Below are 24,661 nucleotides of genomic sequence, written 5' to 3' on the forward strand. Positions count from 1 at the left end.
TGCCAAAAATCCACTCGTACTGAAAAGTACTATAAAGGGGAGTTTACCTTGTTTTCTTATGATGAACAAAGGGTAATATATTCCTTGCATTTCACCTTCCATGAAATTTTCTAGTCTTCTTTCAGTTGTATCTTGTGTTAAGGACCCAGAGAAGAAGGAGAGATTTATTTGCCACATGCTCATTTTTTTAATATTCAGTGTATAATCTCAAATCAGGTTTTCAGTGTGACACGATATCTTAAAAATTAAAAACATACTTAAGGAAATTATTACTAAATTAATTATATTAAAAAACCCACTAAGCCAACCAACATTTTCTTCCATTTCCTGTGCCACCCTTGAGGTTGTATAATGATACAGGCAGCAGTAGGAGTTTCTTTGGACCTCTCTTTTTCCATAAGCAGTGTGATATGTTTTATCATTTGAGAAAGCTGTTCCAGAGATAAAGCCCCAGTTTTAGATCTGAAGTTTGGTTTGGGAGTCTACTGCAAAATAACTTTATGGGTATGACTGCAATTCCCCCTTTCATAAAGGAGCCCAAAAATGCCTTTTTTTTTTTTTTCTTTTCTAATGGAGAGAAATGATAGTCTTACTGTGGTGAACTGATTTGACCTTAGTTTTCAGGCCTCTTGGCATTACCCCATAGTAAATGAACTCCAAGGGCAGCTCTGAAAGGCCAAAATTCTGAAAATTATTTTTGCTACTTAGCTTATTTTGGAGATGGAGATGTTAAGCTGAGGAGATTGAAATGCAAGGATTATTCAGGGTTTTTTTGTTTGGATATATTGTGTTAGTTTGTCAAACTGCATTTTTTTGTGTGTGCTCTGAATAGATAGGTGCCTCTGCACAAACCAAATCACAGCTTGAGCTTCTTATACCTAATTCTGTTGGTTTTAATAACACAGCTCTTCTATAACGTCATCTCTGCATCTCATACTTTAAAATTCAGGACTTTGTGTACAAACAGTGGAAGGAGTTTATTTCCCAGAACCTTTTGGTCTGGATTTCACATGCTCTTAAGGCTCTGAACATAGACCTTTGAGAACTGTTTGCATGTTCTTTGGCTAAATGTAGGGGGGAAAATAAGTGGTATTTCCTGAGTTGTAGGGACACACTGTTGAGTGAAATGATGGGAAGATGGTGAGTGTTGCAAAAGAAGCCCACTGCCTGTGTGTAGGAAGGTGGAGGATTAGAGGTCATGCAGTTGGCAGATCATTCTTCTTAAAGGAGAGAATTGCTTGTCTGAAAAGCAGCTTGAAAATTCCTGCCTTCTCAGTGCCTCTCTGTCTTAAAACCTCTGTTTTATGTTGTGAAACTCTCCTTTCCAGGATAGTTTTATTTATTGCCATGAATAGATGGGTAGAGAGGTGATATTACTTAAACATGTCTTGTCAAATGAAAAGCTCGTTTGTGCAGCACTTTTAATTCATGAAGGTATAGAGAAAGCCCTTTTTTTTTCTGATGGTATGCAACTTGCTGAATATCCAGTTGTAACAATCTGTTAAGACAACTTGAAAAATGAATTCATATTAAAAAAAAAAGCAAGGCAAGAGAACCTTTTGTGACATAGAAAAATCATTTAGCATTTGAAGTCTTATTTTTGTTGCACTTCTCTAATGTTTCTATTGTTGTGACAATGAAGAGCTCAGAATTGTCAGAACAAGAACATTGAAACTGGGTGAATAAGTGAAGTTTGAGATTCTCATTCTGTGTCATAATTATGGTGAATGTAAACACAGTCATGGTGATTCTTCATACCCTGTAACAGCACAGAACTGCTGTGAGAGGAGTCGTGCTTGCTTTCACAAGTTTGCAGTGTCACTTCCAGTTTTTATCCTATAATCCGTGATTTCTGTGAGTTTGATGTAACACATTATCTAAGGATGATGTGAGTAGCCACTCCATTGCACTGTAGTGCTTACAGGTGTGTGTGTGGCTGCAAGTGTGCTGGTGGGGCAGGCTGCCTTCACCACTGATGTAACATGTGCAGCCCTAGTGATGTGTTCTGTGGCTGAGACCTCTTGACACTGTGAGAGTTACCAGTTGCTGCTTATAGTTGGAGATGATGGAATTTGGCCTAGATGGGGAACAGTATGATGATTCTGAACTGCAGGACTATGGTTACTCTTTTCCTGAAATATTTGTCACCTAATTTAGATTGTATAGCAGGAAGAGTTTTCCCTATTTGAGACAATTGTAGTCTGTATATGACTTTTCTTTGAAAATTGTTTGTGAAAATTGACTTTTAAGACTGTTGCATCTGAAAAGGGAATTTTGTTAGGTGAGGATAATAATGGATTAATTTACTTCATGAAAGTTCTGAGCTTAAATTTTACTGGGCTACTCAGGATGTGGCTGTCATAGGGGAAAAATAGCAGTACATTTTTAGCTTCTGCCAAGATATCTGTGACAGATGGTGTCTTGTCTTTCCAATTTGAATTCTTACCATTCTATAAATATTGGAATTACTTATTAAAAAATTCTGTAAGTATGGGAGAGAAAAAAAAAAGGTGTTTCCTCGCTTTTAAAAAAATGCATCATGGTCGATATAGGACAGACTAAGGGATATTTATAAAGGTCTTGGGCAGAACAGCACCAGTAAGAGCAGAAATCAGTATCTGAACAAATCCAGAAGGGCCTGGTGAAAATGTGGTTCACATTAGACAAATAGACACATGAAAAAATATGTGTGTGTTTTGGTGAAATAATATTAAAATAGTCCCTGCAGGTGCTTTTGTGGTTCAGAAAGTTCTTTAGGGAAAGCTGAGGTCTGGAGCATCGTTAATGCATGTGCAAAGATGGGCAACTGTTAATTTTGGGACGTTGCAGATGCTCTGTACTGCTTTCAGCAGCCCTGTCTGATTCATTCATCTGTCCTTCTCTGAAGCACCATTTCAGCTTTTGTGATAACCAACTTTTTCGGGACAGACTTTGTAGAACTTCTTGTGCCATTGTATCTGGTGCTTATTTTTCATTTTAGAATTGCTTCCAAGTTTATAGAGCTCTGTCTTCTGTTGGATCCCAAATAACTTGATTCTTTGAAGGTATGCTGATAGAACTGTATCCTTGGCTGCTGCTTCTGTAAGGTCCTGCACAGAGATTTGTCTCCTGTATATTGGCTGAGATATTGCTGAGGTTGTGTTTTTCAAAGAGTCTAAAGATGTAATTTTGTGTGTTTTTTGCACCAGTTGGAGTTAAGTGTTGTCTTCAACTGACATTTAAATGTTAGATCAAAGGAACCTTAACTTTTTAGACATAGAGACTCTTGTTTGATATTGCAGTTATTCTCCTGGGGGTTAGTCATGTTCATTTAAGTTTATTAACCTCCTGTCTTTTGATTCAAAGAAGGTATTTGGTACATAATCTACTTTCTTTGTGTGGAAGAGTGAAAACAACCGTGTACAGAGCTTCTGCTGGGAGGTTCAGTTTCATTATTTTGGCTATCAGGCAATGTCAGTGCTTTGCTTTAAGACAGCAGTTGTAAACATTCACTGTATGAAATTCTGATATTGTTCTGAAGGAATTTTCAGAAAAATACAGTCTCTTCAAGCTCATCCTGATTGCTGTTCTGAACAATGGGCCGTTGTAGTTCAGCGAGAAGCCCTTTATTGCTGGCAGTTTGTGTTTCAAGTTCTGGGTTTTTCTTTACCAGACAGAAAACTCTTCATATTGTTAAAGAGAAATTCCAAAATGGCTCAGTGACCTCCAGCACAAATACAGTCTAGGAATGTGAAAATTATTGTATTTGGAGAAAAACTTGCCAAAGTTGGATTTGGTTATCAAGCATACTGTTCTTTATACCTCAGTGTGATACTTGTTAATTCTTAAAGAAATAACTTGGTAATTTGCAAGTAAAAAGAAGTAGTGTTTAAATTGTGTGGAGATGACTGTGTTACAGTTGCAGTGCACTTAATATGGGAAATTAAATGCACATCCTTTTATGCACGTAAAATGGCCTTGTTTTGCTTTAAAAAGTTAAGTTACCACTTGCATGGATAGTCTTTCTTGGTAAGAAGCACAGCACTTAGTGTGAGTGTAGGTCATGCTTAGGAAAATGTGTGTGTAAAATACAGATCTTGCTGGAAATAATTACAGAATACTTGATGCTGTATTGTTAAGTTACATGCTGCAGGTTGAATATAGCAACTTGGCTTGCTGTTCTTGAGCTACATAGCAATTGACAGAAGGTTTACTTCTAATTTTGAAGTAAATGGACCAAAACTGCTTGTTAAACTGGGAAAAAGAATAACTACTAGTTACAGTGCCTGCAGAAAAGGGTTGATTTTTCAGCTTATTTTCTGAGATTCTTAAATTGTAGCAGCATAGCAAAGTTTGAGTCTAGTTAAAACGAAGAGCCTCGTGAACCTTCTGGTTTTTTATGTGTTGACAACTCTACTACAAACATGAACATGAAGGGTTCTGAAAAAAACCTTATTTCCAGCAGTCTAGAATTAGACTGGGAATTAGGTTGAGACTCCTCTTGAGGACCTGACTTTTATATTTCTAAAATGTTCTCTAGTTGCTCAAGGAGTGCAGAACAGAGATCTAGGGTTGGCTAACAGTCTCTACATAAGAGGCCAGAATCCCATTCTCACTTTTCCAATACAATGTTTTGTCCAGTGCTATGGTAACAGGAGTAAAAGGTTGTGAAAACATTCTTTGCCAGAAAGCGAGCAGATGCTGCTCTCAAGGCATATAGGGAATACATCTGTCAAATGAGAAGGCACTGGTTTTGATTTTCAGATTTCAGAGTGAACTTCTACTAGCTTTCTTTCACTTTCTTTGTTGATCATGATAGTTTGTTTAGTTAGTCTTCATCCTGGGTTCAGTAATGGTTGGGTATTATTGAGCGTTACTGCCACCGCCAGCAGATGGGTTTTAGAACAGAGATCAGCTTTCAGCAGGATGAACATAGATATCAAGAACAAATTGACCTGCTGCCTGCTTCTGCCCTCTTTTCTGACAAGCTTTTCCAATGAGGGCAAGGAAAAAGGCCTGTGAGTTGTGATTTTTCAGAGTCAGACAAGACTATGTTAGTGTCTGGTTGTGTAATGGAATGCAAACGTGCATTTTAGGTGATAGGACTCTGGCATGTGCCATGGTGTAGCATTGGAGGGGCTGGGGGCTTTGGCCGGTGGATGGTTCTACATAAGGCAAGGAAAGCTGTCCTGTCTGTTTGTGTAAAAGCAAAAAAGAAAGAGAGAGAGATTGGGCAACTTTTTGTGGAGAAATGCAGGAAAACCCCTTCTGAATTTTTAGTTCTGTACTGTAGAGCTTATCAACTGCCACTGCAGCTCTCACAGGCTCTGCTAATTTGAGCGTAAATCTCTAGGTTTTGGGATATGCTGCCAGTGGTTCTTTTGCCTCCTAGAGGAGTATAGTATATTGCAGCTGTTGTATGAAGGTTCCTTATTTTGATCTCTACTTTTTCATATGAAATAAAATATTTTTTTTGTTTTTTCTGTCAGATTGCGGGCATGTATCTGGAGACAGTTTGTTCCTTTCAGTATGTCCTTTCAGTATGTTCCTTTTGGCAGCAGCTTTGAAAAGTAAGAATAATTTCTATTTAGGGTTAACTGATCACTGTGAAGGAATTTCTGTAATCCAAATGTCCTTATTTCCTAGAAAATGGAGAGTGATTATGCAAATTCCTGCCGCCAGTTAGTTTAAGCCCTCTCCTCTCTCTACTGTCTTTGAAATGCATACTTCTGTTACCTGATAGCTATGCCTGTTTATTTCTCTAAAGCTTTTTTTTAGCCACAGTTATCAAAGGTAGTTAATTTAAAGTAAAATAACATGATAAAATTTTGGGGCTTGCTCGTGTGAGGAAGTAGAGACGGTGAATAGCAATTGAAAGACTCGTGTTAGTTGGCTTGACAATGTGGGAAGAATTCGGAGGATAACAGGACTATATTTGTTGCGGACACACAGGAAAGGCTTTCCAGCAGCTCGTGTTCCTTGGGCTACCTTACTGCTTTCAGTGCCTAGGGAAATGGGACTGTGCAGCACAGCTCAGGGTTGCTGTGGTAACTGATGTGGGTGTTCTCTCCACACGTGCCTGTCTCTCTTTTGGGAACTATTTGCTGCATAGGGTGTATATACACTGGCAATTACATGTGTCATCTGACTGATTACAGTAGGATATGAGGTTATAAACAGTGATGGTGAGGATATGGCTGTGTGTCCTACTTAGCTTTTCTTGCTATGAGCTTGTGATGTCTGGCAGTGGACACTTGGAAGCAGAATCTGCTTCTACTGCCACAGATCACTTTGCCTGTGATTCTAAATGGAAACCATTAGTTGACCTCAGTCATTGCTATGTAATGAATTGGGAATTTATAGTGGAAGGAAGAAACTGGCAAAGTTGGGAAATAACTCAGATGTTACATAAACCCCTGTGACTGCATAATATTTTGGGAAGCTGAAATAGATATCCTTTCTTAGAAATGATAGATTTTGTGAGATTTAGAGAGATAAAAGTCTGTTCATCTCATATTGCTAAGGACAAAACAGTTTGTGGAAATAGCAGTTTTTTGTACAGCAGAATGTAATTACTATACGATTGTTGTTTGTTCTTACTTCTGAAAGCTACTTTGCATCTGAAAAGTAATTTTTGCAAATGCTATGACTTGCTTTATTTTTATCAAGTAGCTGTAAAATTAAATTTGAGTTGAATTGAGTTAATCAACAATTTTGACTTGTACACTCAGTGAAACGTCTGCACACTAAAGCATCCTTGGTGAGTAAGGAATTGTGGAACAGCAGATACCTGAGATAGTAGAGTTAAACCTGCAAAACTTTGCTGTTTCTGAGATTCTTAATTCAGTGCATTCGTATTGTCCTAGCCTCTTATGGCTACAAATATGCTGATTTTGTACTGGTATTAAAACCAAAATTGGCCTTGTGTTTGGAACTCTAATGATGTTGATGTAGGAACTAGAAAACAATCCACTTCTCTCAGCTGTGTTATTGCAGAAGAGCTACCAGAGTAAGGTGAAACCTGCATTGTTTAACAGAATGAGAAGGGGATCTTAAATGCACAAGGGGAATAGGAAGCAGCAGTGAGAGAAGCCTTCTCGAGTAAGAGCTACGTCTGATGCCGTACAGCAGTGATGAGTAACTATTAATACAACGTGTTAACTGTATAAATGCATTTGGATGCTAGTATGCTGTTCTGGTGATACTTCTTGTGATATATCACTTTAAACTTGTTATTGATGTTATAAACAAACATTTTTATAACCTTGTCTGGTAGGTTTGTCTGAATGCAGCATGCCTTATTATTTTTGCATAAACAGGACTTGGGCTCTACTTTGAAGGAACAGGAACTTGCCAGTTTTGGTGAGAGCAGGACACTTGCATGTAAAAACTGGTCAGCTGTGCTTGTAAGTGTATGGAAATCAATACTGAGTTTGATCCTGGCGATGGTTAAGGAAAACAGGTGACACATTTGTTGCAGTGATGCAAGCAGCATGAAAACAGTGGTGCAAGTGATTAGATGTCAGGGAAGCTGTGCTTGTCCTCAGCTATCATTTGTTATGTTTCTCTCTTGGGTGGAGTAGACTGATATTCTTGTCATAGATTTCAAACCAGTGAGTTAGTTTTGCCCTCACTGGCAACCCTGAATGAGTATGGATTTTTAAAAGTTGCTTTTCCATTTAAGAGGTTAGGTTCCATGTATATTTAATTGAAAGGGAGCCTTCCTAGCTGTTAATCAAACCTACATTTTGAGGCCCAGCACAGAACTGAAAACATTAAATAAATCTGCTGCAGTGAACCAAAAGGCTGCAACTTAATGCAAATGACCTGATACAGACTGCAGTGGATTATTGATACTGAGTTTCAGATGGCCTAAAAATTAGGAAGTCACATTTGCAATCAAGAAATTCTAGTGACATTTAGTGCATCATTACAGGTTTTTAATAATCTGGAAAAACAGAATAACCTGATATCAAGGGCTTTATTAAAGTATGAATACTAAGAGTATATTCCTTACCTGGTGTGCTTGCTATTAGCATGCAGATAAATTAAGCTAAATTATAATTTAACTAAAAAGGGAATAATACTATTTATAGCACTGTAATAAGATTATATACACTTATATATCATATAAGTGAATAACCTTGCATTTGGAAATTACTTTTCTTTTTTGAAATATCACATTTATTACTTGCTCTTTGAATGTTGTTGAATTATAAAATCTAGTGAATACTTTTTGATGCATTTTTAATTCTAAGACCAGTATCTTCTGTAATGATTATGTTTGGCAGTGTTCCTTATACAGCTTTGTTGATTGCTGTGCTTATATTACTGTGATCTCTTGTCAAAAGGTGACATTTTTTATTAGATTTCGGATATATAGAATTCACAGTGCTGTGACAATAGTCCTAATCTCATTTCTTTTCAGTTGTATTCAGAAGAGTTTACTTTAGTAACTTCACATTTAAAGGTGTTTAAATTTTACATGCACTTTGTGTGAACAGCAGGTTAATTGCTTTCATGTAGATGTTGAGTAGAGACTTCGGATGCAATTGTGGAGAAAGCACTTTTCAGTTTGACAGATGTTTATAAGGTGGGATGGTTTAGGTGCCTGACTGCAACCTCTGTCTGCCTGGATGGTCCACCCTCAACTCAAGTTTCATTGAGTGCTGATTCTTGCATTGTATATTGTCACTCCTGAGAGTAGCTCGTTATTGTCCCTAGGAGACTTAATATGCTGTGCTCCATTCTTCAGAGATGGGGCAAAGAGTATTCAGTCAGGTTACTTTAATCATAGTTGGGTGTTCAGATAAGGTCATGCTAAAAATATTGTGAAGTAAAAATATTCTGTCTCCAAAGTCTAGATCTACCATTTCCACTAAGTTGTATGCCAAATTACCAGTCCTGTTACTCTTGTTGCTTCCCCAGTTTCGTGGTCTCGGTGTGTGTTGCTGCTTGTGTATTCTTTTGAATGGAGAATAATAGAAAGCTGACAGAGAACTTACCAGTGGGTTTGTGGCAGGGTATGTGTGAAGCAGTGTTTTCCATTTGTGTCCAAACTATTTGCTTATGTTACTTAATATTTGATTAATTCCTAGTGTTCAGGGTGCAGAGTACATGTAAATGGCTAATGGCTACCAACTCCCCTTAATTTTAAAATAAATGTGTATACATTTGAGTAGAGTGATTAAGTGATCAAACTAACCTTCCCTCTTCCTAGAATAATGATAGCAGCAATAATTATGTGAATAACCAATTATGTAGAGAAAAATGTTAACACGTGGAAATGAATAGTGTAGAACTTATCCTATTACAGTTGTCAGAGAACAAAAAAGTACTGTGCAGCTTTGCTTATACTAAAAAACAGGTAGACTGAGTTTCCCAGTGTTCAATGGGAATACATGGGTTGTTCTGCACATCCGAGAGGGAAATGTTGGGTTTTTCTGGTGCTATAGAATAGAATAAGTGCCTTAGAGCTCTATGGCACTTATTTTTTTTTCAGGAGCCCTGGGAGAGCTCATTTCTTTCTGTCAGTGGTTGCTTCTGCTTTTTCATGCTTGTCTCACCTGCATTATAGACCAGCTGTTTATGAATTGGATGGTACGTGTTTTTCATGCTGGGAATGAGCAGTTCTGGTAGTGAAAGAGGAGTAAGGGATATTCTTTAGCAAGTAAGTATTTAATGAGCGAGTTCGTTAAAACAGAAAACTGTTGTTTTTTTCACTGACAGTTATGTAACTCTTTGGCATGATTTTGACATAATTATTGGATTAATTGGTTTTATTCTCAATCATTTTTTGTAGTTCACGAAAGGACCTCAGAAAACACTTGAATGGGCTGAGCAAATGCCATCTGTGCAGTTGAATAAAAGTGTGTAAAATATTTAATTATGTATGAGGCTTCCAGTAACTTCAAGGAATTCAGCAACAATTAAAATGAAAAAGGATGATATAAGAGCTCCATCTATTTTTCACAGGAAAACTGAAGTGTGCTTTGTCAGTATCACAGTTGGGCACATTTTGTACTGAATAATGCAAGCTTGTTGAACTCTGTAGTGTGCAGCTTTTGTTCTTGGGGCTTCTTGAAGCTGATGCAACCTCAGCAGAAACCTTAGGGGGTTTGCTAGCTGGTCTTCAGACAAATGATGGCTTGGGTTTGTGTTAAAAGTAATCAAAAACCCCAACTGTTATATTCATTAAATGAAACTCATCTTCTGTCTCACTTTTTAAATTTTATTATTACTTTTTCATCGCATATGTTGAATATGAGTTTTGTTTCACTAAACAGTACTGTTTTGAACAATAGCAAGAGATGCTGTATATCTTGGGAAAGTGATTAATATATTCTGGACACGCCTTTTTGTGTATTCAGTCTAGTGTCAAACTGTTTAAACTCAGCTTCCACTTCGATACCTAAATATTACTGCATAAATGCGTTGTACGCTGACGAGTCGATTTGAGTGTAAATTGAGATTTTTTCCATTCAGAACTCCTTTTTTGAACAGATGTGAATGATAGTAGCCTCAGGAATGAAAAACTCTATTTTTTTTCTCCCCTTTGATATGTAATGTTTAATTTAGTCTTGGAAGAATTTTTGCTGGTGTCATATTGATATTAAAGGCAACAACTTGTGTTAATCTTCTGTAATAAGAAACACAGGTTTTTTTCTCAACTCAGTCCAGACTTTTTGGTTCATCTAATAGAATTTGTTGTGTAAGTTTGGTTTTTTTTTTTGTTTGTTTGTTTGGTTTTTTTTGTTTGTTTTTTTTTTTTTTTTTTTTTTTTTAGAACTAGAGCAGAGAAAAACCTAGTTACAATAACCGACTAAAGAGCCAGCAGCTTTTAGTGCTTGCTCTCATTCATTCCTTTCAGACCTCTCTTTATTAGCTCTTTCCAATTCATAAGAAACTTATTTTTCTTTTTTAACATGTTGCTGTCTTTGAAGTCTTTCTTTTTCTTCTAATTTGATAGCATTGGTAGCATTTCTTATTTCATCTAGTTGGGTTGATGTTCTGTAAATCTTAATGTAGGGCTCATGTTACCTCCCATCATTTGTTTCCTTGAAAAATTTCTCTATCCATTAGTAGCTGTTTTTCTATACAAAAGTATTCAAGTTCTTAATAGTAGTATAACAGACCTTATCACTATGATTTGGCTGATCCCTCTTTGGGGTGGCAGAATGCCTTAAATTCTTTGTTTCTTTCTAGCCTTGCCTTTTATGCCCCGTATCCATATAAGATTTCCTTTTGCCGATCATATAACCAAATTATTTTGACATTTTGGATACCTTACTGCAGGTTTTATTCTCTCATCTGCCCCACACTTTCTGTACAGTAGTTTTTTCTTCTTTGTAATTTGTTTTTTTATTGCTTATATAAATACAAATGATTGTGTTTCCCTAGGCAGGAGAATAAACATTGAGACATTTAATTCCTAAACTGAAAAAATATCTTATATAGGCAGCAGTCCAGACCATTTCTTATTGAAATCTGGTGATGTAATTGTGCAGTGTAAACAGAACTTCCAGAGTGGGAAGAAAGAGTGATGCCTAGGCTCTGCATCCTGACATGAAAAGTAGTCATCTTAGTGCAGGTTGAATTCCACATCCTTTCTAATGCTAGCAGTTTGGTTTATACAGTCTAATAAAAAATGAGAAATGTTTTCAGGTCAGCATTTGTGATTATTCCTGACCTGTGTTAGGCTTAGTGTCCACTGTTGGACTGTCATGTGGAAGTAGAAACTGTTGACAATTCTCCAGTGTCTGAAAGTAAGCACACAGTGTTGCCCTGTGAATGTAACACATGCCTTTTCTGACTGAATGTGAAATCTGTGCATTTGTAGCTGACTTGAATAACTTTGATCTTCTCCTGTTATCTAAAAGCTCCAGCTTTGTATAGAGTAGTCACTCTAGCTGTAACTACACTGTATGCTGTAGCTCTCAGACTGGATTTATCCTGTGAAATATTTCCATCTAATTAATCATTTGTTTTGTTTTCTGGTGGAGGCAAACCAACTGTTTCAGTACTGGGTGGTTCCACAAATAGATAACACTCTCCATGGGAGAGCAGGGGAGAGCAGTGGCTGCTGCTGTGTCTGGGTGCATGGGGTACCACTTCCTGCTGCAGCAGAGGTAGCATGTCCCAGTAGTAGCTGACACCATCCTCACTCCATATGGGGCTGGCAGGAGCATCAGATGAGCTCTCTGTGGTGAGTTAAAATGGTGCTCTTACTGCTGAGAGCAGGAGAAAAGGATGCTGCCTTGTGACTCAGCATGGACCACTTGATGTGTGCATTGTGTGGAGAAAAATGATAAACAGAATAAGTGCTAAGCTGGAGCATGGAAATTCTGTAACCTGGGCACAAAAGACATGATAAGAACATTTCTTTTTAAGGCATTGAAGATGATCCAGCTGTGATACTCAAGTATGTTAACACTGAGAAGTCAAAGCTGCAAGTATAAGAGGTGGAGATGGAACAGTTAATGGAAAAATATTAAGGGGAACATAATGAGGCACTGTGTATAGTCCTGGTGAAAAAAAAATTATAGGTAGTGGAAGGCTGGCAAAACTGCAGTGATGTCTGCTTTCTAACACTTGTTCGTTTTCTAACAAGCCAAACAACTCTGATTAGTTCTTCCTTCTTTATTCTTGATTGTATACTTCCTTGTGTTTCTGTGACCGTGCAGTGGTTTGGATGAGGGGAAACTTTATAATTTGGTTTATTTGGTTTATTATTTATCTGGTTTATTCAGATAATTTTCTTTTGGGACTTGCCTCCTGGTCTTAATTCACTACAGCGAAGGGAGCATGCAGTTGGCATTGGGGACCTCTGCTTTGACAGGTACTGATACTTAAAGTAGAACCTGAGCCTCCATTATATCATGATTAATTGCTCAAACCATAATTCAGTAAGGTGATTTGCTCTTCCTTTGTGGCATCTACTTAGTTTTACTAGAGCAAGCACTTACAAGTTTGCATGGCAGGGAAGATAATGGAATTGACTGGAGTTTAAAATAACCATTTGTTTCTGAAGTTATTTATGAAGTAGGTTACGCACTCAATCCACCATGCAGCCCTACAAATACAGTACTGTCACAGTGGATGGATACATTAGGTCTAGGAATGAGATGTTGTCTGTGTTGGCAGTGTTGCAGAAGAGTTGTTTGTCAAACAATAGTTTTGCTTTCTTAAATTTAATATCCATTTAAAAAGTACAGATCAAACTGATCTAACACTTGAAAGTGTTGCTTCCCTGAGAGTGGTGTGTGAATAGATATTGTGAGCCCATTTTTTTAGTGGGCATTTTATGTGTGCAGGTGCTGAAGATGCTGAAAAAGTAAAATGGAGGGATACTCAATGGAGGGATACTTGCTACTAGTGCTTGGTCATGCTGAACACAATGTTTCTGAGAACTGAAGGGCTTCAAGGTCTCTAGTTCATACCCTTACTTATTCACAGTAGCAACTCTTCTTTTTGTTACAGTGAACGTGGCCAGAACACATTTCTCTTGTTTTCTCTTGTTTTCAGTATTCCACACATAGATTACTGAAACTACTGTGGAGAGTCTTACCAGTTTGAGTAGGGCCAATTGATATTGGCCAGTTTTCACTGGAGAATTTTGGTGGGTGTGGAAACTGAAATAACTTTGTCTACCTTGCAGTTACTTATGAAGCATATTGGCTGGTATTTTGATGTTATGAAGATCAGAGTATCAGATCTTAGACTGCTGCGGGTTATGTTTGAATTTTGTTTATTGATCACTTGAAACCATTATCTTATTTGCAGAAATGCCTTTATTTTCAAACTTACATATTCAGGATCAGTGAGCATGGCAACGGTTGTAAGCAATATAGTTTGGTGTCTGTGGGGAGTGTAAATGGGATCTTGTTACATAGCAGCATATGATAAGATACTATCATATGTATAGTATGATACTAAACACAACTTAGCATTTCAAGTTAAATTTTAACTAATATTTATTGTTACATCTCCACGGGGGAACTTTAGATTTTTCTGTAAGTATTCCAGACTTTTTCCTAGTTGCTGTGAGTCATTCAAGTTTTCACCTGTTCAAGGTTTTCAGGGTAAACATAATTGTTTTAAAATGCTGTAATTAACTAATTTTTGTTGTTGTGAAATGGCTTGACAGTAATAGATTCAAATAATCATTTTAATATGAAATTTCAACACATTCTTCATCTTTCAGTATACAGGAAGAAAGTTCAAACTTCAGTTTTGCTGTGCCAAACGTGACTGGAGTTTGTCTCAGAGAGTTTTGGGCTCTACATAAAGAAATGGAGAGCAAATCACAGTTGTTATCAGCCAAATACACAAACTGGACCTCTCAATCAAACAGGAGTTTGTGCTCATAGCAGTTCCACATGAGTTTATAGGATTGTTGTTTTATGAAATCTGTAATGTGTTTGAACATTGAGAAGCCAGTTCCTTGTTGGTTTGAACTGGGGGTGACTTCAGTTTAGCTGTTAGATTGCATCAGTGGAAGGACTAGCTCTGAACATATATTCGTATTTGTGCTTCTTTAAGCAGAAAAGCCATATCAGAGGCTCATAATATCTAAAATTATAGGCTGTTTACCTTTTGTTCTCAAACACTTTGGCTATTAATGAAAAATATGGTGTATCCTGGCTTATACTCAGCTGTTCTGGATGTACAGTGTGCTAATGGAAATCAGCAGTTTCTGCTTCTATAAATAGATTGTCAGCAGCTGCAGAGCAAAACTGAGGAGCTTCTGGTTATTTTTCTTATTGCCATTGAGAAATGTTTTGAATGACTGTGAAGTGTGAGGTGGTAGGTGTGCCTGCTGCAGAGATGTGCAGGCTGAGCTGAGAGTGTGGGTAGGGAGAGGGGAAGAAAGAGTACGTTTATAAGCCATCAGTGTGAGAGTAAAGGTAAAGAGCTCTCTCTTCCTTCATTTGGGAGCCTCTGAATTTGGAGCTCTTTTATGTACAAAACATACTATTCAGATGGCTAAAAGTCATGAGTTCTTAAATGGGATGTGGAGATAGCATTTATCTAACTTTGGTATAGCTGAATATAAGGCAGTTTTACAAGTGTGCTCTGTTGGAGAATATCATCATACTGTGCTCAGATAAAGCTGTCTCCTAAAATTTTCATTTCCTTCTCTGTTGTTTTCTGTCTTCTGCTGGCATGAGAAACAAACAGCCAGGCAAGAATATTTACCTTCAACAGCATTCCTTCCCTCTTGCCCTATCGTGGGAGCTCTTACATGGATGAACAGCAACTGCTGCTATCCTCCTTCCTGGCAGATGAGGAACTGGTACCAGTGTAGCCTGCTAACAGGCCAACTAAGTTACCATTGTTGTTTGTGGACACAGGAGGTTGCCAGGAAAGAAAAAGTATTGAATATCTTTCATGTGAACATTTAATTGAAGTCCTGTGCCTGTTTTTACATGTGTGGAATTGGGTTTTTTTCTTGAAAGCTAGCAATCTTCTTATAAGGGTCTCGTTACAAGGTCTTGGGAAACATCTTTGACTGTAAGAATTATTTTCCTGAAATACAGATGCACTTAGTTTCTGTGTTTCCTGAGGTACATATAATAAAAATTGATGGTAGATTCAACTTGTGCTGAAACATATGAAATAACTTTATATTCCCTTTTCTTTCTTGAATCTTGATACCCAACCTATGTAGATAATATATAAAGCAAAGGAAATAATGAAATACAGTATTATAATGGCAGATAAGAATAGAGAACATTTGTCAATTGTTGCTTTAGAAACAAAACCATCAACCTGTGAAGTGGCTGAAGATCACCTAAGACTGAAATCCAGTGTATACCAAAGCCTTGGATACTGGAAAGTTTCTTAGCATCTTAGTTGTATGTTTTGCTAGTGCTCTCATCTGTATTCTTTGTACTGACTTAGATCTTAGTGATATTAACTGTTATTCAAGGAGAAACACAGAAATCTAACAATTAGATTCTTATTATTTTTAATGTTGTTTGAAATGTACGTATGTTTTTAAACTTCTAATAGGTATCTTGGGGATTGATAGCATAAATACTTTTAGGTGCTCTACTGCTAGAAAAATGGATCGTACTAGAAAAAGTATTGACAATGGGAAAAAGCACAAAACATGTTTAAAAAATACATGGACTTCTTAATTTAAAAAAATGATTGCTCTCAATTTATTTGGCTGCCATCTACAGGGAATAATTACAGTTCTTTCACTGTGAACGACCATTTGTGACAAGAATGGGGTCTAAATAATTGGGAGAGGTGAGGAATATGGTATTTGGTAGATCCTTTCAGGCTGGTAGGTACTTCTAATTGAAATACCAAGTTTAGAAAAACTAAACAGTTCTAAGTAGTTTAAAGTCTAGGAGAAATAACTGATAAGTGCCTCAGAGTGCTTTTCAAGTTAATTGCTAAAATTCAAAAAGAAAAGTTGGACTTCAAGAGAAAATGAGCTTAATTCTTTTCATAAAGCATAGAAACTCTTAAAATACAAAGTTAGTATCTTTTGTGGAATGAATAGAAAGGAGGAAAAATAGTAACTTTTATTTAGAATTAGTTCGGCTTATATAGTTTTTTTGTCTGTAACAACAGGCAAAAGGAGTTCACTCCAAGAACCTTTGCATGAGAGACTTTATACTAAATAAACCTTTTCTTTCTGCTTTTAGTCAGCAGATAAGCAGCGAGCCCTGGAAGAAACCAAAGCCTACACAACCCAGTCATTAGCAAGCGTAGCCTATCTGATCAACACTTTGGCCAACAATGTTCTCCAAATGCTGGATATCCAGGCATCCCAACTCCGACGCATGGAATCTTCAATCAACCATATTTCACAAGTGAGACTTTTTTCCTAATTTTTTTTCTCTTTGCCTTTGACATTACATACCAAGTAAAACTCTGACGTTTTGTGAATGAGAAAAATAGTTTCATTTAAAACAGAAGGATGCATTTTTTCTCATATTCGTTCTGGGATTGGGTCTCATTATGTGGTTTTATATGAGTGTTAGTATGAGCATTTTACGTAGGATAACAGCTTAAATGTATTCTTAGCTAGTTTATTGTTTGGAGAGGGAGCCATTCTGCGTAAGTGAAAAGCACAGAAAAATCGCTAATGGTAAAATCAGATTATTATGTTAAAAAATATGAAATGGATGGCGGAAAACAGTTATTTGTCATCTTTTTACTTTTCCTGTTGCTGTAATACTGGCATCTAATGACAAAAGCATAGATGACAAAAATAGTTTGCTCCTAGCTTTTCTTAATAAAATATACTTTGCGGTGACATGGACAAAAGGCAAAATTAATATTTCATAAATTAATTGTTTATGGCTGCAGAACTCCTGCCACTGTTTGGAGTTTTCCTGAGCCACAATAAACTAAGCTACTCTAACTAGGAACCCATGTTCCATTACCACATTGATGATAGAATTTTGACCCCCAGGATGGGCTGAGAATGAATGATGAAGTGGATGTTTATCAGCCAGTGATGGATTAGAAGAGAAATTAACAGCACTTCCTGTTTACTGAATATTTTGTGTCTTAGTTGACCAATACGTTTTGGCTGCTAAGGGTTTCTTGATCTCCTTGTGGCAGTATAAATCGATAAAGGATATTGTGGCGTATAGAAAAACTTTAGAAAGTAGGAGGCATGCAAGGTAGGAGATAAGTAGATGGAATTGATCTGTTGACTTGCTGGTGCTGAAAGGGTTGCTAAGCTAGTACAGGTTTGAAACAGCGAAAGAAGTGAATAATTTTATGCTGGCTTAATGGGCTGGATTGGCTCTGACTGGATCAGATTCCAGAGCAGGTACAAATGGGTGGGGAGGATTTTTCCTTTTGTTAGTAGTATGCTATTAGATTGCCTCAGTTGTCTCATGTAACCACATAAAAATAAGCTGCAAAGTGTGATTTCTTCTCTTCTTCTTAATCCATGGACAAGTAAATCAACTTTTCCCCCCAGAAAATGTCACTAATTACTCTGTGTATGTCTATGTGCTATATATATATATATATACTCTGTGTGTGTGTGTGTGTGTGTGTGTGTGTGTGTGTGTGTGTGTGTGCTTCTTCACAGTCAAGTGCCAGCTGACACGTATTTCAACTGTTTGAGAGCCTGATGCAAAAGACAGTATACGAATAAAAATATCCCAAGTTCACTGAATTTTGCATTTTTATAAATGTGGAAAATCCATTTTGTCACACAGGATCTGTAAAATAGCTTTTGTGGAAAGAGCCATAGTATTTTAAGTTTTTTCCTCCTGAGAAGCTGATATTTATGCAGATTGAAATGCCAGGTTAGATTGTCTCTGACATTTATACAAAAATGGCTAGTTATATAAAATGGAGCACTAAATTAGGCAGTACCCAACACCTAATGAAGATGTATCTGCCAGATTTCATACGTTGTGCTTGAACAACTGAAAAAAAACTGTGGTGGTTTTTTTGTTTGTTTGTTTTTTAAATATTGCTATAAAATTGAAAATTTAGTTTGGTTTTTTTTTGGTATTTTATGTTTTTTGAGCCTGCATCATCTTGGATCCTCCCCAAATCTTCATGGAAGAAATTATGTCAGAGGAGCAGACAGTATTTGAATTTTGGATATTACATACATGAAGTGTGTTGATCCAAGTAACTTAATCAAGTTGAATTAATGTGTTCAGAAATGACTTCATCCTATGATACCAGTGTTGTACATGATTGTTATCTGTTGTCATTTCAATAGTTATTTTTCTTTTAAAAATTAATAAATTTTTTGCACAATGTCTGTGTAAATAAATTATTTATTTTGAAGAAATTTTATTACACTTCTCCTGAAATTAGCCGAACCTGCAGAAGACTTCCTTGGTCTTTTTTATATTGGGTGCAAAGTTTAGTGGACTTTTTCTAATACCACTTAAAATGCCTTGTGGTATAATACCTCATTGCCAAATTATGATTTCAGTCAGTTTGACTTGAAATTATGTCAGTAACATAGAACAGAAAACAATTTGGTAATGACCATCTGCCCACAGCGTATTATTGCATTATTGCTTTGGTCAGTAAATCTTGGTATTTAAGTTTAGAAAACACTATATGGAAATTATGATATCTCAGTGTATAATCCTGCTTTTAATTCTGATTTGGAATTCCACATATTCTCCAAAGAAGAGAGCAAAATAATTTGACGCTTAGTAAGAAAAAGTGCTTGGTTTTTTTTTCAAGTGTAGCTCAAACCAGAAGAGGCATGATCAGCTTGATAAGATAAAATATTCTGATTCTCTGTTCATTGATATAATGCCAATTTATATCACTTCAAATGCCAACATAATCAAAGAGCTGAAAAGGAAGCTGATAATCATTTGTGAGTTTTCAGATTATATATAGATCCTGAATAAGGAAATTATTACTATTGAAACTATTTTTATGCAAGTGATTAAATCCTATTGGTTTAAAAATTACAATTCACAGAGTCGGAGAATATGTTGAGTTGAAAGGGACCCACAAGGATCATTGAGTTCAAACTCCTGGCCCTGCACAGTAACCATCCCCAAGAGTCACACCATGTGCCACACTTGACATCTGTCAAGTTTGGTGCTGTGACCACTGCCCTGGGGAACCTGTTCCAGTGCCCAGCCACCCTCTGGGGGAAGAACCTTTTCCTAATACCTGACCTAAACCTCCCCTGATGCAATTGCAGACCACTGCCTTGGGTCCTGTCCCTGGTCTCCCCAGAGAAGAGATCAGTGCCTGCTCCTCTCTTCCCCTCACAAGGAAGTTGTAACTGCAATGAAGTCTCCCCTCAGTCTCCTCTTCTCCAGGCTGAGCAGACAAAATGACCTCCGCCGCTCCTTATACGGCTTCCCCTCAAGGCCTTTCCCCATCTCTGTTGCCCTCCTTTGGACACTGTCTAACAGCTTAATATCTTTCTTATATTGCGGTGCCCAAAACTGCCACGATATTCAAGGTGAGGCCGTCCCAGCGCAGAGCAGACCAGGACAATCCTCTCTGTCAGCTGGCTGATGCCTCCCAGGACACGATTGGCCCTCCTGGTTGCCAGATTCAACCTGCCATCAACCAGGACCCCCAGGTGCCTTTCCCTGGCACTGCTTTCCAGCCTCTCATTCCCCAATCTGTCTGTACATCCAGGTTTGCCCCATCTCAGGTGCAGAATCTGGCACTTCTCCTTGTTGAACTTCATATGGTTGGTGACTGCCCAGTCCTCTAATTTGTCGAGGTCTCTCTACAGGGCCTCCCTAATTACTTTGGTTTGGTCTGAAAGCTGATGAATCTGTTCTTATTTGCTGCCTTGAACCTTGTCTAGAAGTAGATGATATGCAGTGTTTTGTATTTGACTAAGAATTTAAATCCTAAGTACAGATCATATGTATAAATATTTATACTTGTTTAAAAAATTATGTTACAGCTTTTAAGTTAGCAGACACTGTGAAATGTTGCTAATGTCCAAATTCTTTAAATTAATCTGGCAGATTTTCAGATTTTAATATTTGTATATTGAGAAATGTTTTCAGGTTTAGTTACAGAATCTAATTAGCAAGGTAATTTTAAAACCTCTTCTAATTATATAAACAAGCATGTTGTCACAAAGATGAGTGGTAGTGATGAGTTATCTCCAATGGCACTGCGTGGTGGAGAAATCTGCTACATCCACCTTACACAATTTGACTCCCATGGTACTGGCTGTGAGAACAGGTATTGAACAGACTACGGACTTGGACTTCTCTGCAGTCAGCATGTGTTGCTGAGCTGGGCTGGAGCAATGTGTGTGAGCTGCTTGGTCAATGTAGGAAAGTTCACTTGGACTTTCCATTGATAAGTCAGTAAAGGCTTGTAACCTTTTTCAGTTGTCTTATTCTTACAAGGTAGAAGAATAGTGAAACTTTCAAAAATAGCAATGTGAGGCTAATTTTACACAGTATATATTAGCTGTTTATGGAGCAAGTAGCTTTTCAGCATTTTTGTAACATTATGATCTCTTTCTTTGTGTGTAAATTGCATACAACTTGACTTGAGACAATTAATGTCACATTTCCAACATGTCAAAATTAGGCAGTTACTAATTTTAAAGTAATAATCTAGTTTTCAAGGTAATTTGCAATTAGTTTGAATTGCATCAAATAAGATTAATAAAAAAATAAAAGTCCAGCAACACTATATTTAAGCAACGTTTTTCTTCTAAGATTTTTTTTAAACTGAATTTTAAAAGCCCAGACTAACAGACCGACAATAAATTAATAAATTTAACTTAGAATGTTTTGAGAAGAGGAAGAAATGAGGGCTTCTGGAGACTTTTATTTCTGAAATTTCACTGCAGTTCAGACTTTCAAAGTGCTGTTGTAGTTTGACCCCAGCTGCCAACTAAGCACCACATGGCTGCTCACTCACTCCCTCCTGCCAGGCTATGGATAGAAAATCAGAAGGGTTAAAGTGAGAAAACTTGAGATAAAAACAGTTTAATAATTGAAATATGATAATAATGATAATAAATTGTAGTGAAAAGGAAGATAACGGAGAGATATAAAACCCAAGAAGAAATGACGCAAATGAAAACAATTGCTCACCACAACTGACCGATGCCCAGCCAGTCCCCAAGCAACAGCCCCCCCGGCGGCCTCCCCCTGCTTTGTGCTGCTGACCCTGACACCACATCCTTGGGGTATCCCTTGGGTCAGCTGGGCCTGCTATCCTGGCTGTGTCCCTTCCCAGCTTCTTGTGCACCCCCAGCCTACTCACTGGTGGGGTGGGATGGGGAGCAGAAAAGGCCTTGACTCTGAATAACCTCTGCTCAACTGTAACTGAAACATCCCTGTGTTATTCACACTGTTTTCCTGCACAAATCCAAAACATAACCTCATACTGTGAAGAAAATGAACTCTGTCCCAGCCAAAACTAGCACAAGTACTAACTTAACACTTTGAGAAATTTCACTTACCAGTAGAAGAGAGTATTTCTCAAAACTCATGAATTCAGTGACTTTTAAGTTAAGTTGTAAATAGTGTTAATTTTACGGAAAATCCCAGAAATTATTTAATGCTTTTACTGTTTTAATATTTACAGATCTTGAGACTGTTTTTATTTAATCCAGTATGGAAACATGATGTTTCAAAATGGCCAGAAAATTCCTAATAGAAAAAGAATGCAGTGCTTCATACTTATTTTTCCCCTTAAGCTGTCCCTTCTCTTATTGCAGGGATCTTGGAAAGCATATGAAAAGATGATAGTAATGAGCCTAATCCCTAACAAGCTGTCATTTAAAAACTTTTGCCAAAGCTAATGCAACTATGTGAAAAAAAAATTTAAAAAGCATAATAGTGCTGTCAGGAGTCCAAAATTTCATGTTAGAAAACAGGGTTTGAAGTTATAGAAGGGACTGTGTATCTCATCTCCTTTTCCTAACAGCCTTTCCAAACCAGATGTTTTGTTAGTCCAGCTCTAACCCCAAAAACTTCTCAATAGAACTTTCTAAACTGCTGAATAAACTTTCTGCTAGCATTCTTCTTTCTCACTTAAGGGATTTATGCTACTACTGGAGGTAATAATTACCTGTGTGTTGAGGATAAATGTTTTCATTTTCTTCAGCAGCAGGTTAATCTTTGTTACTTCTGCTACTAATCGAATACTTCAGTGTTCCTTTCTGCTGTTTTATAGATGTATTAAGATCTCATGACTTCAGCAGTTCTAAACAAGAAAATGAAATTTTTGAAAAACTGCCAGCAAAATGCTTTTCAATACAATTTTAGATGTATGGACCAGAATTAAATGCAGTTTTTATACTTTTAGTCATTCCCTAGCTGTTCAGGTTAAAAGAGATGTTCTGAATCAAAATGCAAGAGAAATCCCATTGGATGAACTTCAGGTTTTAATTAGGCTTTATGCATTTCATAGTTTGTTACTGTAGTTATGTCTCACTTATCACCATAGTCGTTAAGAAAACTGGTTGTACTCGCAGCTCCTATTGAGTAAACACACTTTTCAGTCATGGAAACAAGCTTCCAGAGTGCCAAGATACCATCACTACAATAACATGTGCACTAAATACTTGTACTCACATTGTACTAATAGATAATTGCATGAGAAAATACTGAGAGAACATATTAAAAGTTGCAGAGTTCTAGCGCTGCAACTTTATAAATAGAGAGTAAGAAATCATCTTAACAACCCTGCACTAATTACTTTCTTTCTGATTTGTGGATTGAAATTAAGGTCCTGAGTGCAGTATCCAAGGCATAAACTGATTTTTGAATGACCAGATTCAGAGCCATAGGATTTTGATGTTCCAGTGCATTTGAAATGCAGCTGCTGTTGCAACTGAAGTTCTGTAACATTCTAGCAAAGGGTACCAGGGGGCTGTGAGACAAAGAACATAAAAGAGTCAGTGTCATGTCTCTGCAGTTCTCTAGTGACAATTCTAGATCACAGCTGAAGTCTGAAGTAGAGGTTGAATTCTTCAGTGGTATTAGACATGAGACTCTCCTCCCAAGTTGTTGCAATCACATATCTTTAGCTTATCAAGAAAGTATATGCCCTCTGACTCCTCAGCAGATGAGGTCAGAAGTCTGTAGACTGTCTCTTCCAGAACACCTCCTTCTACTATGCTGCAAAATCAAAGGTCTGGCACAGATAAGAATGGATAAAATCTTGTGATGGAAGATAAAATAGTACATCTTACCCACTTGCAGAGTGGTGCACTTCTGGTGCTCTGGAAAATGTTGAAGGTGCTCTGTTTGCACTGGTGCTTGTACCATCAGTAGTACCATAAGAGCTGTGAAGATCTGATCTGCACTATTGTGTTGGGGGATGGTATATGGACCTGGTCATATCAGGAAAGGACTTTGGCAAATTGACTGAAAGTGGTTTAGTTGCTAAGTAGTTGCAGAAACATATGCGTTTCTGTTAAGCTTGTATGATTCGTGACTTTCTGCAGAGTTTGTATATTGGGGGTTTTTGTGAGGGTGTCCCAGACAGTTTAAATACCCCTATTAAATTTCAAATCATTGCTTAACAAACTAGCTTTCCAAAGAGAGGTTTGCCAGCATATTTTGACCTCGAATAATCTTATTTTTCTGTAGCTTTATTTTAAGAAATATCTGTGCACCTTTAGTGGAAACCTTACTGTTCTAGGCAGGTGGAATTAGAGGTGGCAGAAATGTACCTAACTAAGTTGTATTCAATACTTAACTTTAGCAAAGTTGCAAAATCTTGAAAATACGTTGCTGGGAAATACTAGGTAATCTTGATGATTGTAATGTAAGCTTCCATATAATGCCCCTGGTATTTGTGGAAATCCTTCTCTGGAAATAATGTTAAGAAACAACTTCTTGGAAGTAGTTTGGGGGTTTTTTTGTTTGTTTGTGTTTTTTTATTTTTTAAAATTTTTTTGTAATTTTAAAGATTGTGATGATTGCACAAGGTAACACAGGTTCCATTTTGTTTGTCTTGTTATCAGTAGCACAAAAGGGTAAAATAGCGTAACCAACACCACTGCCCAATCCTTGTCCACAGAAAAATAAAATGGAAAAAAATGTGTGTTATGAAAATGAGTTCTCATTTGTACCCATTCCTCAGTTACTGCAGAGCCTGTCTCCAAACTGTGAAAAGTGTTTCTGGTGCCATTCATCATCGCTGAAGTGGTAACAAGAGATCCTATGAGCATTTAGAAATCCTAATGCTAGTTATTCTGGACTTTTTCTTA

The 24,661-nt window shown here is 37.1% G+C and overlaps 1 protein-coding gene across 10 annotated transcripts in view; it reads left to right on the forward strand.

The window, feature by feature from the left end:
- The window catches only part of ABI2 (abl interactor 2), a 69,589-nt gene that overhangs the window by 11,775 nt on the left and 33,153 nt on the right, over positions 1-24,661 (forward strand). For all 10 annotated transcript variants that reach the window (XM_027731403.2, XM_027731402.2, XM_039387945.1 and 7 more), the window contains exon 2: positions 16,641-16,808. In XM_027731403.2, the coding sequence (XP_027587204.1) occupies positions 16,641-16,808 (168 nt within the window). The remainder of the gene's footprint in view (positions 1-16,640; positions 16,809-24,661) is intronic.

This window comes from Pipra filicauda, unplaced genomic scaffold, assembly GCF_003945595.2.
Source record: "Pipra filicauda isolate LSUMZ 115617 unplaced genomic scaffold, ASM394559v2 scaffold5_size6683894_pilon, whole genome shotgun sequence".
NCBI lineage: Eukaryota > Metazoa > Chordata > Aves > Passeriformes > Pipridae > Pipra > Pipra filicauda.